The following is a 15361-nucleotide window of genomic DNA, read 5'->3' as shown; positions in this document are numbered from 1 at the left end:
CCCAGCAATGGGATGGTGAGTGTTTTCAGAGCAGCAGTTCAGTGTGTACCTCTCCCGTGGCTTCACGCTTAGAGATGTTCTGTAGCTGCAAGCCACCAGCAAAAGGGAAGCTCAGTCATAGCTCACACCCTACTCTCTCCCTGATACAACAAACAGCTTCTCTTGAAGGAATGATTGCCTGACAGCTGATAAGGGTCATCAATCCTTGTAAAGAAAACTGAGTTCAGGTGGGTTGTGAAATGGGCTTTCAATTAGCCCTATGAAGACTCACTGCTAGATACAAAAGCAGATGGCAGGAGGGATTTCCTGCTCCTGGGCTTTGATTTTGCAATACTCAAGAAGTGGATCATCCCAATAATGCTGGGTAATGAGTATGGGACTCACGTGATGGTGATGTTTTGTAAAGGACATGAAGAAGCCAAAGAACAAAATGATCGATGCAGAGTTACCAGTGAATAGCCAGTGTTCAAGTTGGCATGGCATTGTGGTGACTACAAGAACACAAAACAAAGCACATCAAAATGAAACTGCAACTATCAAATTATGCCATCTGTCGAGTCAGGCTACCTGATATTTTCAGTTGATTTTTATTTCAGAACTATTTGTGTGGATATATTTATTTGTAAAAAGGCACATAAAGCAACATCAGGCACATAAAGCAACATCAGGCACTTGCTGAGAGCCAAGAGGATCATTAAAGCCCTTTTCCCAAGACATCGGATGATTGGCATTACAGGCAAGATGCAGCTCAGGAGGCACAAATCAGAACAGCTGGGACTGACACCTCTGAATATCACTGTCTGCAAAATCAGCAGTAGGAAGGCAGAAAAGATGGGAAGGAAAGTGTGTGCACCCCAAAGTCAGTTTGTGAATTGCATCTTGTGACAGATTTAGCTGAGCAACTGTCACTGGGCAGAACTAGGCAGGTAACCTCTATTCCCAAGGCTTGGCTAGCTCTCTGGCCCCAACTGGTGTTAAAGATTAGAAATTAAATTTGAACACTCTCAAATTTTAATCTCTTGAATTACTACAACATAAATTGTCAAATAGCATGTTATCTCTGTTTCAAAAATCTCAAAATCTGAGGGTACACAAAAAAAGAGCAGTGTCAGTCATCAGTTTGACCGCCCTAACATGCACACACTAATATGTATACACACATTTGTTTTTCCCCATTTAGAGACCACTTCAGAGAACTGCAACAGCCTTTAATTTTTAGACAGTCTTTTTCTAGGTCCAGGAAAATCAGGTATGCATCACTGGAATCTCCTGAAGCCCAGCACACAGCTCCATGCATCAATGGGAATGCTTGGCACTTCCTGAGAGGCTCTCGCAGAAATGACTTACAGCAGAAAAACAAAACCAATAGCAACACCCATGATAGCTGCCATGGTAAAACATACATTGAACTAATCATACTGTTTCAAAACAACACAGAACTTTCCTACTTGCATTTGAAGGACCTTCCAAAGTTTTGAGGTCAAGGGAAAAAGAAAATGTCCATAACTTTTTAATATACCTTTTTGTATTATTATTATTTTTTTTGCTATTGTTTTTAATCTATATAGAGTCATGTTACATCCTACATCCTTTGAGATTTCCTGACAAAACTACCAATTTATAGGTTTATGATTGGTTATACTATGCAAAAAAATAATTCAACAAGCATCCATTCCGCTTCAGGAATGTGTTTTTGCAATCTGGATGCTGGTGCTCTTTGCTCAAAAGCCTGATAAAAGTCTGTGCTGCCAAACAAGCCATGCATCTTGTGATGCTGGGGCTTCTCAGACAAGTACAGGGAGAGGACAAGAGCCCCTGGAAGCTTTTCTTATTGCTTGCAAAAGCCTGGAGTTGGATAACTAGGGCAATTGCAGTCCTCGGTGAATGCATGGGAATTGTGAAAGTACGTTTGTGAGAACTATTGTGAGGTATAAAATAAACGTGTTTCTTCAGGTGATGGCTAGACTTTGTTTAAGAAGGATGCTGCTGGCATAAGGGCCTGCTTTGTCTCATTTGTAGATGATGCTTCAAATGGCTGTGACCTTCCACTTTCACAAGCCTGATTGGGTTTCATAGCACCTGCAGAATTGAAGGAAAAACATCTGTGAGGCAAAGGCACAGATCGATCTCATTGTGAAATAAAATCAGATTGCCTGATAGGTTTGGAGATGTAAAGTCCTCAGAGAAGCTGCCCTGCCCCATCTGCTTCCAGACTGCCTGTTGCTCTGAAAGGGGAAAGTTTGCAGCTTCTTCACCCAGCAAGTTCACAGTCTCTCTGCTGAAACCATGCCCTGGTTGCTGCAGCCATCAGCCTGTGCCTCAGGCTATAAAATCTATGGGATTAAAATCTATTAACACAGCCTTGATGCAGTGTGGAAATGGGCTTCCACTGGGCTTAGTCCTGGTAAACACACCTAGCCTTTTGCTGAACAACCTCCTGCCCTCGTAACTAAATGATATTACCATTTTTAATAATTAACCCCCCCCCCAAAAAAAAAAAAAGTCATTGCTTACCTTTAAAAATCTGATAGAGCACTACGACAGGTCCTAGGAAAACAAGAGCAAGAAAGTACCAGCATTAGCAAAGATTTACTTAGAAGGTTAGAAGGTTTAAAACTAATAGACCTGCAGTTGTTTTTCCCTACTTACATTTATCCAGAATGCCTGAGCAACTGCTATCTGTCTAATACAGATCCACAGGCCTTGTGTTTCTCCACAACTCTGCACCAAGTGTGATGTATAAATAACCTGAGAGGGGTACCTCTCGGCAGGGATAATGCTTTGTTTGCCACATGACAGCACAGCTGCACCCCAAGTTCTGCACTCTGCTGTAGCACAACAATTTCTGAAAAGCTGCTTTAACACTACTGCACTTAAGAACACTGCACTATGCTCCCTATTCAGTCCATACAGCCCATCCCACCCCTTTCTGTGCATATTATTTTGCAAAAAACAAACAAACAAACAAACAAAAAAAACCACACCACCAATAAAAACATTTACAATATATTCTTCTCTAAGTCAAAACTGCCTCTCAAGTGCGATCACTTGGCTGCATTAGTGTGGTGGTGAGGAAGTTTATTTTGAGCTTATTTTTCGTACTAAAGCCTGCTGGCCATGGACTATGTCACAGCACCAAACACAGAGGTGGAGTCCAGGCCATGTGCTGTCCCAGCCTCCCCCCTTCACAATGAATATCACTTAGCAACTTCCTAAACAATTTTATGGAAACAAGATACAGAAAGGAAACGCTGTGCACTTCCTTTTCCACTCCCAGGGCTGCTTGTAGAGGCACGTGGGAAACATAATGCTTTGTCAGACTGTACCTTGACCACTTAGGATTCTTTGAACATGATACAGTGCCAGTGCTGCTGCACAAACCCCAAGAAACAGGAAAGTGACAGTGATGACAATTGTCTTGCCGCTGCCTGGATCTGTTGGATTATCTGCAGAGCAGGAGAAAACACAGGATCCAAATGATCAAACAGGTATGCCAGGAAATGAGCCTGCCTCATAAGCAGTTATTTTAATACTTTAATAAGCGTACACATGACAAGTGTCCTCTTAGCCCGGAGGTAATGTCTCATTTACTATTCACTAGTAAGTGGAATTCTGGAATCTTGTTGCTCGCCCACCACATACCAACTTTCCCCTCAGCATCCCTGTATCTATTGCTGGATAGCTACAGTTGCAGCCACTTATGCCTACATCCAGGACTGGTATATATGGATAAATATGCCTAGGGCCAGGCACCTGCAGAGGCTGGGGGAAAGCCCCTGAGTTTGGATGCTACAGCACATGTGGGTCCAATATAAGAATGTACAGAACATTCCTCCCAAAACACCTGTAAAACTACTCACAGCAAGCTCTCTGAGCAAAACTGTCTCAAAGCTAAAGGCAGACAAACACATGAAGAGACTAACCTAGAGTTATATCATCGTGGGTCTCGTATATTAAGCTTGTACTCTTGCTTTTAACGAAGCAGTTCAGGTTAGCCACATGTGGTTGGATTTCTTCTGCCTCTACTGCACAGCAGATTTTCTCCTCCTCTGTGATGTGATGCACCTCATTTTCTAGGGAAGGTGAAAGATAAAAGCAGCATTGAATATAAATATGGATCATTTTAAAATCTTTAACCAATGCTTATAGCTCAACAACTTAGATTCCTTGTGTGCCACACAATGCTGAGGTTGCTACAATCATCCTTAGTTCAATAGGTGTCAGATTTTCTTCTCACTGAAGCTGATGAACTCTTCTATGAACCAATATTGAAAGTCTTCAAATCTGCAGACAGCAAAAAGTTTTCATATGCAATTAAGAACATGAAATTTTAGAGGGGGAGGAACACCTCTGCTCAGGGATGGGATGGGCATCATTCAGCAGGTCATGAGCAATTACATTGTACATCACTTTCTTTGTACATAATACTATTATCATTACTATTATTATTATTTCTTTTCCTTTTCTGTCCTGTTAAACTGTCTTTATCTCAACCCATAATTCCCCCCCATCCCCCCAGATTCTCTCCCACATCCCACTGGGAGGCAGGTATGTGTATGTGGAAGGCTGCCTGTCAGGTTAAACCACAGCACATCCCATACTCAGCACACCTAGCTGTTACCCTCCTCAAAGCATTTAGCCGTCTACCTTTACATCGATTTCCAGGCTGATTTTTTTTTTTAAGTTCTCCTTTATCTTCAGTGACAAGAGAAAGAATGCTCTCAGTCTCACAAAGGAGGTGAGGAAATCCCTTTTCAGAGACTTGTCTGCAGCCAGGAGAGCAAAACTAAAAATGTACTCAACCAGACATAAACTGGTGATGTGCCATCAACATGGATGGAGTTCAACTCATTTATGCCTGTGCAGCCTCATCTACCATGAAGCTTTGCACTTCCTGGAGCCATGTCCTACACGTAGTGACTGGCATTTTCATTTCTCACCCTAACAGTTTTTTGAGAAAACTGGCGGGATTATTTACTGAATTATACAGAATAGCAACACAGAAAAGCTTGTTAGGCCAAACCTGGATTTCAGTGTGTACTGACTGAAGTAGATTGGATTCATACATTGCAAACCAACACAGAACTTGATCATTAGAACTGCCATCAAAAAGGAAAAAAAATAAAAATAAAAATAAAAAAGTATCTTTATAAATCAGGTTAACATGAATTTATCTGAATCTCTACTAGTGTTGTGTTAAGCAGAGTTGGACCTGAACTTCATTTATTTTTGTAAATGATGTAAAGACTTTTCTTCACAATAAAAAACCCACTCATTTTGACAAGTTAGTTTTCTCATTAATCTCACTGTCCACCCAAATATATTACAGTTTGCTTTCATGACCTGAAAAGTATTATCTATATATTCATAGCTAGACTCCCAGCAGAGTTTACCTCCAAGCTCCAGGTTGCCACAGGATTCTCCTATTCCCCAGTTTTTCTGCCAGAAGATGGCATAAACTTCATTAAGATACTTAATTTCTTGCTGAAAGCACATAATGATGTGAGTTTCAGTGGTCACCAACTGAATTATGTCATTTGATAATGTTCCATTTTTAGTTTCTCCAATTTTATCAAAGATCTCATAACTGGATAATCGGCAAATTTTGCTGTCACAATCTTTACAGCGGTAGACTATTACGGTTGTTTTGTCAGAGAAAAAGCCATTTGTCCCTTCAGCAGGGTCACCTGTTGGCACAGCAATACCTACAGGAGAAAACAAAGAAAACTGTTAATCAACGGTTTCCTCCCCAGATTTCTGGAGAGATGAGTTCTGGTGGACAAACCCAGTTGTGGCTTAGGAGGCATTGTCTGCCAATGGGGAAGTTTTGTAAGGGACTGGGTCCAGTCCCCGGAATAGTTTTTGGAGTAGAAATATGATACAGCTCCCTCACTGCTGCCATGGGGGTTTGACCTAGGAAGCTGGCGGCTTGGGAAGTGAGCTGAGAGACATCTCCCCTCCTGAGCTAAGACACCCCCTGCCCAGGCACATTCAGACGAGTCATCCCTCCTTGTCTTCTCCCAAAACTCCTTGGCACAATCCCACCAGGTGCCTCTCCAGCACATACGAGATCCCAGGGCCACGCTGCCAGCCGAGCTGTCAGCCTGCAGCTGGATGCAGCACCACTGACTCAGCCCGGTGTTGGAGCATGCCAGGGCTGGGCTCTGACAGCTGACAGAGGGGTTTTGCTCTTTCAGACTCTCCTGGTAAAGGGCCAGTCCTTCAAGAAAGGACTCACCCCACCTGGCTTCAGGCAGAGCCAAAGGAAAAGTCATTCCTGCCAAGGCAGGCAGTTGTGTTAGAGAAGTGAATCACCTTCCCCTTCTTAATTCCTTTTCTCACCTGCGTTGTTCTGTGCTCTTAGCTTCAACTGGACACAGCTGAGCTTTCTATTAACAGCTGAAAAGTTGTTAGCTACAGAAGTGCAGTGAAAAGCAAGGAGCTCCAGCAGGAGACTCACCTGGCCGCAGAGCGAGGCCACTGAGAAGCAGCAAGCTCAGCCACGGGAAGCAGGCAGAGCCCATCTGTCCACCTGGGAGCACGGCTCCGGTGCTGTTGGATGCTCCACAGTCCCAAGGCAGGCTCACTGGGCTCCTCCCGCACTTGTTTCCCTATTCGGACATTAAATAGCATTCATTACCTCTTTTCTCTTATCTTTCCCTTGTCAAAGAGAATACAGCCTTAAGGCTGAGTGCTGTGAAGCTTCAAGCTAAGAAAGCTGGAATTCAGGCAGAGAAACACTTATACTGCTCAGCACCTTGAGCTGCCTCATGCGTATGCTGAACTCGCACCCCTTCCAGCCCTGGGCCCTTGGCAGCCACAAGGTCTTTCTGCAGAGATGGGGAAATCCCAGATGGAGGCTCCTCAAGGCAGTGGCCCTATGCACATCACTCAGTAATACATACAACAAATCACTTGTTGCCAGTTCCAAAACAACATCAAAGAAATAGACAAGAAAGGTGTTCTGTGTTGAATGAATGTTTTGTTTAACTCAGTATGAAATATTTAGTGTTAAATGGAATTTTAATTTGGAAAAGCTGATGGGATATCTGTTCAAAGGAAAAATACCCCCCCCCCCAAAAAAAAAAAAAAAAAAAAAAAAAAATCCCATAAATATCTTGGATTTAGTCAGAAAAGCATCCTAGATCATTTCAATGAAACTATAATGAAAGATCATCTAGTCTAATCCTCCTGTTGAAGCAGGAACACCTAGATCATGTCACACAGGAATGAGTCCAGGTGGGTTTTGAATTTCTCCAGAGGAGACTCCACAACCCCCTGGGCAGCCTGTTCCAGTGCTCTGTCACCCTCACTGTGAAAACATTTCATCTCATATTTAAGCAGAACTTCCTGTGTTCCAGCTTCCACCCATTGCCCTTTGTCCTGTCTTTGGGTGTCACCGAGAAGAGCCTGGCTCTGTCCTCCTGACACTCACCCTTAACATATTTGTAAACATTCTCCTCAATCTCCTCTTCAATCTCCTCTTCTCCAAGCTAAAGAGACCCAGCTCCCTCAGCCTTTCCTCCTCAGGGAGATGTCCACTCCCTTCTCATCCTCTGCGCTACACTCTCTCAAGCAGTTCCCTGTCCTTCTGGAACTGAGGGGCCCAGAACTGGAGACAATATTCCAGATGTGGTCTCCCCAACACAGAGTAGAGGGGGAGGAGAACCCCTCTCGACCTACTAACCACACCCCATCTGATACACCCCTGGATGCTATTGGCCTTCATGGCCACAAGGGCAAAGTGCTGGCACATGGTCATCCAGCTGTCCCCCAGGACCACCAGGTCCTTTTCCCCTATGCTGCTCTCCAACAGCTGAGTCTCCAACTTACATTGTTATCTGGAGTTGTTCTTGCCCAAATGCAGGGCTCTTGCCTTCATTATATTTCACTAAATTTCTCCCTGCCCAACTCTCCAGCCTCACTGGTGTCACTGGATGGCAGCAGAGCCTTCTGTTTTATCAGCCACTCCTCCCAGTTTAGTGTCAACAGCAAACTTGCTGACAGTGCACTCCATTCCCTCATCCAAGTTGTTGATGAATATATTGAATAGTACTGGTGCCAGTACCAACCCTTGATGGACTCCACTAGATATGGGACTCTAACTCAACTTCATCCCATTGACCACAACCCTCTGGCTTCTTCCCTTCAGCCAGTTTACAGTCCATCTCACTACCCAATCATTCAGATCACACATCCTCAGGTTAGCTGCGAAGATGCTGTGGGAGATGGTGTCAAAGGCTTTACTGAAATCAAGATAGACCACATCCGTTGCTTTACCATCATCTATCCACCTGGTTATGTCTTCATAAAAAGCTATCAGGTTGGTTAAGCATGACTTCCCCTTGATGAAGCTGTAGGGGGGGTCCCCGTAGTCCCCTGTAGGACTGGGGGCTATCAGGGCTGCTGCCCCAGGCTTCTGGAGCACTTCCCCCTCCGATTGATCCTGACACACAGTCACCAGCCCATGGGAGTTCCCGTTCTCCCCCAGCTGCAAGCACGGCATTTCCCTGCCCCTCCTCGCTCCTCCACGCAGCCACACATAACTTGGGGCTTTGCAGCTTTCTGAGCAATTTAGTATATGGCTAATATGGTCAGGCAGGACGGTCTTGGTGGAATAACACAGTATATTTTCAGAAAAGGTTTGTGTGTTACCCTAAGCAGCCTGTGTAAAGGACTTAAGTTTCAAACAGTTTGAGGAATGCAGTTGGAAGAAAGGAAAAAAGTGACAACAAAACAGGCTAAAAAAAAAATCAAGTAACTTCACAAGTGACTATGGATTTCTTTACACTCTAAGTTCTTTCCAGGAAAAGGAGTGGACTTTACATAAGAGATAACATCAGTATTGCTTACAGTACCTGTTTCACCTTCTCGATCTGCTGACTGCCACTCTCAACAAGTCTTTGCAATAAAGAAAACACATAAACAAAATCAGAGGCAGAGGCAAAACAGCTATTTCCAGAGCAAGCCTACAAGTGCAGTTTGCTGCCACTAGTTCCAGCAAGCAATCAGCAGGACATGGTCCTGGAGCTGAGAAAGCTTCTTTAGAAACCAGAATTAAAAAGTTCTTCCATTACAGTCAGGGGATGTTAGAAAAACATGCGAAGACATTATGAAAAAAATAAATAATGCTTAACTGGATGTTGGAAAAATTATTTGGGAGTCATATGAGATGAAAATACTGTAACAGATGTATTCTGTGATTTCTGCAGTCGCTCCCACCTACATAAAATTGCACTAAATAATGAAGCTGTTATGTTTTTGCACTTGCATCAACAATGGGACAGCAGTGCAGAGCTGCTCAGAGGTTGGCAGGCAGGGAAGAAAGTGTGGTGCTATTTGTCTGCCACGGTCACTGACACAGTAAGGCACGTTTTCCCCTACAGAGAAGACACTGAAGGTTTCCCTTCCACCACAGTCACGCTTTTAGTGGCTCTTTCTAAACGTCTCCTTACAAAGAGGAACCACTAAGTATTTGAAAGAAAAAAGACCAGCTATAGACTATAGACAGGACCTCCTAAAGAAAACCTCAGTACAAGTACCTGAAAGGTGATTTGTGTCCAAGGAAGCCTTCAATGCCTCTTCCTTTGCAGCAAGCCCCACAGCTGGAAGCTGTGGCTCCTGAGCAGCTTCTCCTTTGCCCAGGACATCGAGCTCTGATTCCAGGAGTGTGGATTCCTGAGATAAAGGCAGACCAACGGCTTTTCCCTTGTTTTAAGGGCAACTCCATTTTCACTTTCACTTCTTGTTATAGGCAGGGCAGCTGGTGCAGTATCAGCAAGGTACGTCCTGGAAATCATGGAATAGCACCGCAGCCTCCCCTGCCAAAACCCACTCACGGGATGTGCCCCCCACACAGGAGCTGGGCAAGAAGGCTGCCTCTCCGTGTGCTGCTGCAAAGATATGAGCTGAGTGGGTCTGAGACCTGCACCTGGCTCTGCTGCCACATAACAGGCAGCAAGTCTGCACAGCACTAGGAACAGCAAATAAACCTCTCTAATCCCTGAAATCATCACAGCTGTCCTGGTTTCAGTTAGGATAAAGTTAATTTTCCTCCTAGTAGCTGGTAGGGTGCTATGTTTTGGATTAGGATGAGAAGAGAGCTGATAACATGCTGATGTTTTAATTGTTGCAGAGCACTGCTTACACCAAGCCAAGGACTTTCAGCTTCTCACTCTGTCCCGCCAACGGGCAGGCTGGAGGTTCAACAGGAGCTGGGAGGGGACAGACCCAGGACAGCTGACCCAAACTGGTCAAAGGGGTATTCCACACCATAGGATATCACACTGAACAATATATAGAGGTGGCTAGCTTGGGTGAGGGTGGGGGATAGCTGCTCAGGGATAGGCTGAGCATCAGTCAGCGGGTGGTGAGGAATTGCATTGGGTATCACTTATTTCATGCACATTATTAGTAGTAGTACTATTATCATTACTATTTTCCTGTCTCTATAAACTGTCTTTATCTCAACTCACAGGCTTCACTTTCCCGTTTCTCTCCCCCATTCCAGAGAGGGAGGGGGAAGGATGAGCAAATGGCTTTGTGGTGTCTAGTTGCCAACCGGGTTAAATGAAAACAGCAACTCAGGTAGAACAGGCTCACTGGCCTTGGAAAAGCACTTTGAGGTTAGCGCCACAGGTATTCATTTGTAGTTGACCACTTTTACATCTGCCGTTTAACAGATAAAATGTTTTTTTTACAGCTTCCTGTAATAGAACACCAGATGATGCAGACACTCTCCCAGTAGGTCCTAGGACTGCAAGTTTTTTATTACAGCCTGCCATCCTGGCTCTCAGTACAGTCAGTTTAGTGGTGAGCTTAGATTTAAAACAAATGGGTTTTAACTCAGTCTCCTGAGAAGTTATTATAGACAGAAGAAAAGTATAAAGAGGACGAAATACTTGTGCTCAAAGACTATCCATTGTATTTAAACCATGGAATCCCAAAAAAGACCCAAGATGAAGCTTTATCCATAACATTCAAATAAATATTTTGAGAACTAAACATAAAACAAGAGATTTCTTTAAATGTAAATGTGACAATAAATCAACAAAATAACTAATACTCCACAAATTAGAAATGAAACAAGCAAATGTGAATGGCAGCAAGGGAGGAAAAGGGTTGTGCATTCTGTCAGTTTGTCTGGGAACCCCAAGCTAGTGCATCCCTCAGCATGGGTAACTCCTGACTCAATAGGAGGGAGACAGAAAAAACACTAGTAACAAGTCTAAGTTAATTTTCCAGGCAGAATTTCGGGTCTTGCAGTGGCCTGAGAAACCGTGTTGGGAATTGCTGCCTATATTCAACATTTGGTTCCCACACCATGAGTGCACTGAAGCAGTCAGAAAACACTAGTAGGGAAATAGAAAAGGACAGACTTTCCTGCACCTCTGGGCAGCTCATGCTATCTGTAGCAGAGAAACAAAGGCAGTAGGATGAGCCAACGGCTTTCTAGAACCAATAACTGGTAACGAGCTAGCAGGGAGTTGTTCCAGTAAGTGCCTCTATGGAAGAAAAACATGCCTCCGTCAGGACAACTGCCAATTCAGTTAATAGAGAAACTAAAATCAGCCCTGTACACGAGGTTCTCCGTGACTGTGTGGCACCAGTTGTACGTTGAAATATCTACCAAGATAACGACAAGGATATCAACAGGACAACCCTTGCACTTTGCGGAGTCACCACCACCAGTGGGAGTGGTGTGGAGGTTTTACCCTGCTGGGCAACTGAACTCCATTTGACTGCTCTGTCACTCCCCTTGCTCAAAGAGAAAGTGGGAGAGCATATAATGGAAAGGGCTCAAGGGTTGAGATAAAGACAGGTTTTGGTTTTGCATAAACTCAGTAATGGTTATGTTCAGAATTATTGCCCCCAGGGTGCAAGCTCCCTTCCATCTTAGGGGTAACACATTCCTGGCCCTATTATCACATAGCTAATACCAACCTATGCTATTCGGGACTGGCCATCCGGTTACTGAATGATTCCTGTGCTGTGTTTGGTGTGCATTATATATATTAGCACTCCCACAATTACCATATTCAGTACAGTATAGATAATTGTCTACCTCACAGGTAAGATTTCCACACCCAAGGTCAGTATTATTGCCCCCTGAATTTCCATCAGTATGAAGAATGATATGCATACTAATATAAAAACCAGAATACCCTGTGTAATTCGATGTAATCCAAGTATTCTCCCCAATTACATATGGTATTCATTATTTTTTCTTAAGAAGAAATTAAAGGTTAGTTTACAACTATGATTCGCACCTCCTCCTAATTTTTATTTTTAAAGGTTCTCCTATATTCTCTCAGATCTCGGGGTCACCTTATGCCTCACCCAGGTGTAATTAGTGTAATGAGTCCACCATTTCTCAGCTGTTCTTACTGTCATCTCAGGAGTCAGGAGTACTTGGAATGGTCAGTCCCACCCAGGTTGTAGCTTCGATTCCCTCCATGTTCGCATCAGAACCCAATCTCCTGCTTGGAATGGATGGATCGGGACTTCCAAGGGTGGGGTCTGAGCTAACAATCCATGGGTCCTGAGAGATGACAAAGAGGATGACAGTCCAAGTATATAGTTTTTTAAGAAAAGCATCTTTTGTCTTGAATCGAGGTAGTTCATTCCCTTTGCCCAGGTAATATTTCAACGATCCAGCTAATATTTCATATGGTGAGACTCCCACATCTTTTCTTGACTGTTTGAATTTAGAGAAGTGCCAAGGGTAAGCACTTCATTGAGGTGAGACGAGTTTCCAGAACTAACTTAGTCAACTGCTTCTCAAGCTCCTCTTCTCTAGGTTAAACGTGCCCAGCTCACTTAATCTTTCTTCATAAGACAGATGCTCCAATCCCTTAATCATCTTCATGGCTCTACGCTGGACCCTCTCTAGAAGTTCTATGTCTCTCTTGTACTGGGGAGCCCAGAACTGCAAACAAAATTCCAGGTGTGGCCTCACCAGAGCTGAGTAGAGCGGGAGGATCACCTCTCTTTACCTGCTGTCCGCACTCCTCTTGATACAGGCTAGGATCCCATTGGTCTTCTTGGCCACAAAGGAACACTGCTGGCTCATGATTAATTTGTTGTCCCCTATGACACATAGGTCCCTCTCCACAGGACTGCTCTCTGTTCTCTCTGCAGAACCTGCCCTCAGCAGGTCAGCCCCACACCTGACTGGTGCCTGGGGTTTTTCCTCCCTAGGTGCAGGACCCTGCACTTGCCCTTGTTGAACCTCATGAGGTTCCTCTCTGCCCAACTCTCCAGCCTGTTATCCTGATATTCATCCTGAACCTCCCATCGCAGCTTGACACCGTTCCGTGGGTCCTATCATTTGCCACTAAGGAGAACAGATCGGCGCCTTCCCCTCCACTCCCCCTCGTGAGGAAGCTGTAAGCCATGATGAGCTCTCCCCTCAGCCCCCTCTTTTCCAGGCTGGACGGGCCAAGTGACCTCAACCGCTCCTCATACGTCTTCCCCTCTAGGTCCTTCACTATTTTCATAGCCCTTCTCCGGACACTCTCCAACAGTTTAATGTCCTTCTTGTACTGTAGTGCCCAGAACTGCACACAATACTTGAGGTGAGGCTGCACCGGCGCAGAGTAGAGCGGGACAATCACTTCCCTTGACCAACTAGCAATGTCAATCCCAATGCAACCCAGGATATGGTTGGCCTTCCTGGCTGCCAGGGCACACCGCTGGCTCATATTCAACTTGCTGTCAACCACAACCCCCAGATCCCTCTCTGCAGGGCTGCTCTCCAGCATCTCATTGCCCAGTCTGTACGTAAAGCCAGGGTTGTCCCATCCCACGTGCAGGACCTGGCACTTGCTCTTATTGAACTTCATGTGGTTGGTGATTGCCCAGCTCTCCAGTCTGTCCAGATCTCTCTGCAAGGCCTTTCCACCCTCAACAGAGTCAACAACTCCTCCAAGTTTAGTGTCATCAGCAAATTTGATCAAAACACCTTCTAGTCCTATATCCAAATCATTTATAAAAACATTGAAGAGAACTGGCCCAAAAATGGAGCCTTGGGGAACCCCTCTAGTGACAGTCTGCAGTACCACAACCCTTTGAGCCCTGCCTGTCAGCCAATTGCTCACCCATCATATGCTCACCCATCTTTAGCTGTATGCTGGACATTTTGTCCAGTAGGATCCTACGGGAAACTGTCAAAATCTTTACTGAAATCCAAAAAGATCATATCAGCTGGTTTCCCTTGATCGACTAGATAGGTGATCTTATCATAAAAGGAAATCAAGTTAGTTAAACAGGACCCACCCTTTGTGAACCCATGTTGGCTGGGCCCGATGACTGCATTGTCCCCCAGGTGCGCTTCAAGGAAGATAATCAAGCAGTGGACCTACATTTTCTCTGGTCCTCCTATCTCTATTCACATCAGGCCATGGCTTTCTGCCAGGTGGATACCATGGTTGGTCTCTTCACAAGCAGGTTACAACCACCATTGGAAAAGAGCAGTGAGGGCGCCCTGCCCTCCCTTTGCTCACTGCTGTGCAAACTGCCACACCCCGCCCTGTTTGCCTGTCCTGGTCGCTCGTGCTCCCTAGGGGCTACATTTGTACGGCCAGGGAGGGGACGCTGCTGGCTCTACCCACTCCTGGTCAGCCTCCCTCGCAGGGCTGCTGAGCTCTGGCAGCTCCCTCAGCTGCCTCGAGTAGCCTCCATGCCAGAAAAAAAGCCCTGCCTACCTCGATTCCCGACTCTGCTGAAGAACAAGTCTGCCTTGGAGCTGATCGCGTTGGCAAGTACAAGAACATTTTCCTGATATCCAACCTGAACCTACCCTGTCACAGCTTGACTCCGTTCCCTCGGGTCCTCTCACTGGTCACCAGAGAGAAGAGATTGGCGCCTGCCCTTCCGTTCCCCCTCATGAAGAAGATGCAGACCATGATGAGGTCTCCTCCCAATCCCCACTTAATAGCCCAACTGATGAGCTGAAGAACTGAAGAAAGGATTGTGTGCCAAAACCTGGCTGTTATCTTCTAGCTATGTCAGCTGCTTTCTAACTGAAGTTCTCTCCCCCTCCCCAGCAACTTGCTTCTTCTGTCTTCACATCACAGACACTGTGACAGAGAGGGGAGCGAGAGATTTAGAGAGAGGTGTATTCTGTTGTTGACTTCACACTGGCAACGCCCACACTTTACTACCACAGAACAAGCCCCAGGTGTGGGGGCTGTTAGTGGAAACATCAGCACCAGCTGCAGTCGATACAGACTGTCAATGCCCCCAGGCTCAGCAGCCAGCCCTGCTGCAGGCTGCAATTGAAAGCGTTGGCTTTGTAAGGGGCAAGAGGGAGAAAGATACACCGCTACTTCAGCTAAACCTTAAATTAATATACAAAGCC

General features: G+C 45.1%; 1 protein-coding gene across 3 annotated transcripts; it reads right to left on the bottom strand.

Annotated features, from left to right (window-relative positions):
* Positions 1-571: 571 nt before the first annotated feature.
* LOC119713151 (uncharacterized) lies at positions 572-15295 on the bottom strand. Of its 3 annotated transcripts, XM_038165293.2 has the most exons (8): positions 9543-9823; positions 8859-8901; positions 6461-6611; positions 5394-5705; positions 3924-4073; positions 3327-3446; positions 2515-2547; positions 572-2079 (listed from the first exon to the last, which is right to left on the bottom strand). In XM_038165293.2, the coding sequence occupies exons 1-8, from the start codon at positions 9728-9730 to the stop codon at positions 1961-1963; spliced, it is 1116 nt and encodes a 371-aa protein (XP_038021221.2). In that variant the 5' UTR covers positions 9731-9823; the 3' UTR covers positions 572-1960. The 3 variants fall into 3 exon arrangements, with proteins under 3 accessions (XP_038021221.2, XP_071881755.1, XP_038021220.2); XM_072025654.1 differs by lacking the exons at positions 8859-8901; positions 9543-9823 and adding an exon at positions 14801-15295; XM_038165292.2 differs by lacking the exon at positions 8859-8901 and having other exon boundaries at positions 9543-9678.
* Positions 15296-15361: the final 66 nt, after the last annotated feature.

Source organism: Anas platyrhynchos, chromosome 19, assembly GCF_047663525.1.
Source record: "Anas platyrhynchos isolate ZD024472 breed Pekin duck chromosome 19, IASCAAS_PekinDuck_T2T, whole genome shotgun sequence".
Classification (NCBI taxonomy): Eukaryota; Metazoa; Chordata; class Aves; order Anseriformes; family Anatidae; genus Anas; species Anas platyrhynchos.
Note: the sequence above shows the minus strand (reverse complement) of the source record. Positions and strands in the feature narration are given on the sequence as shown.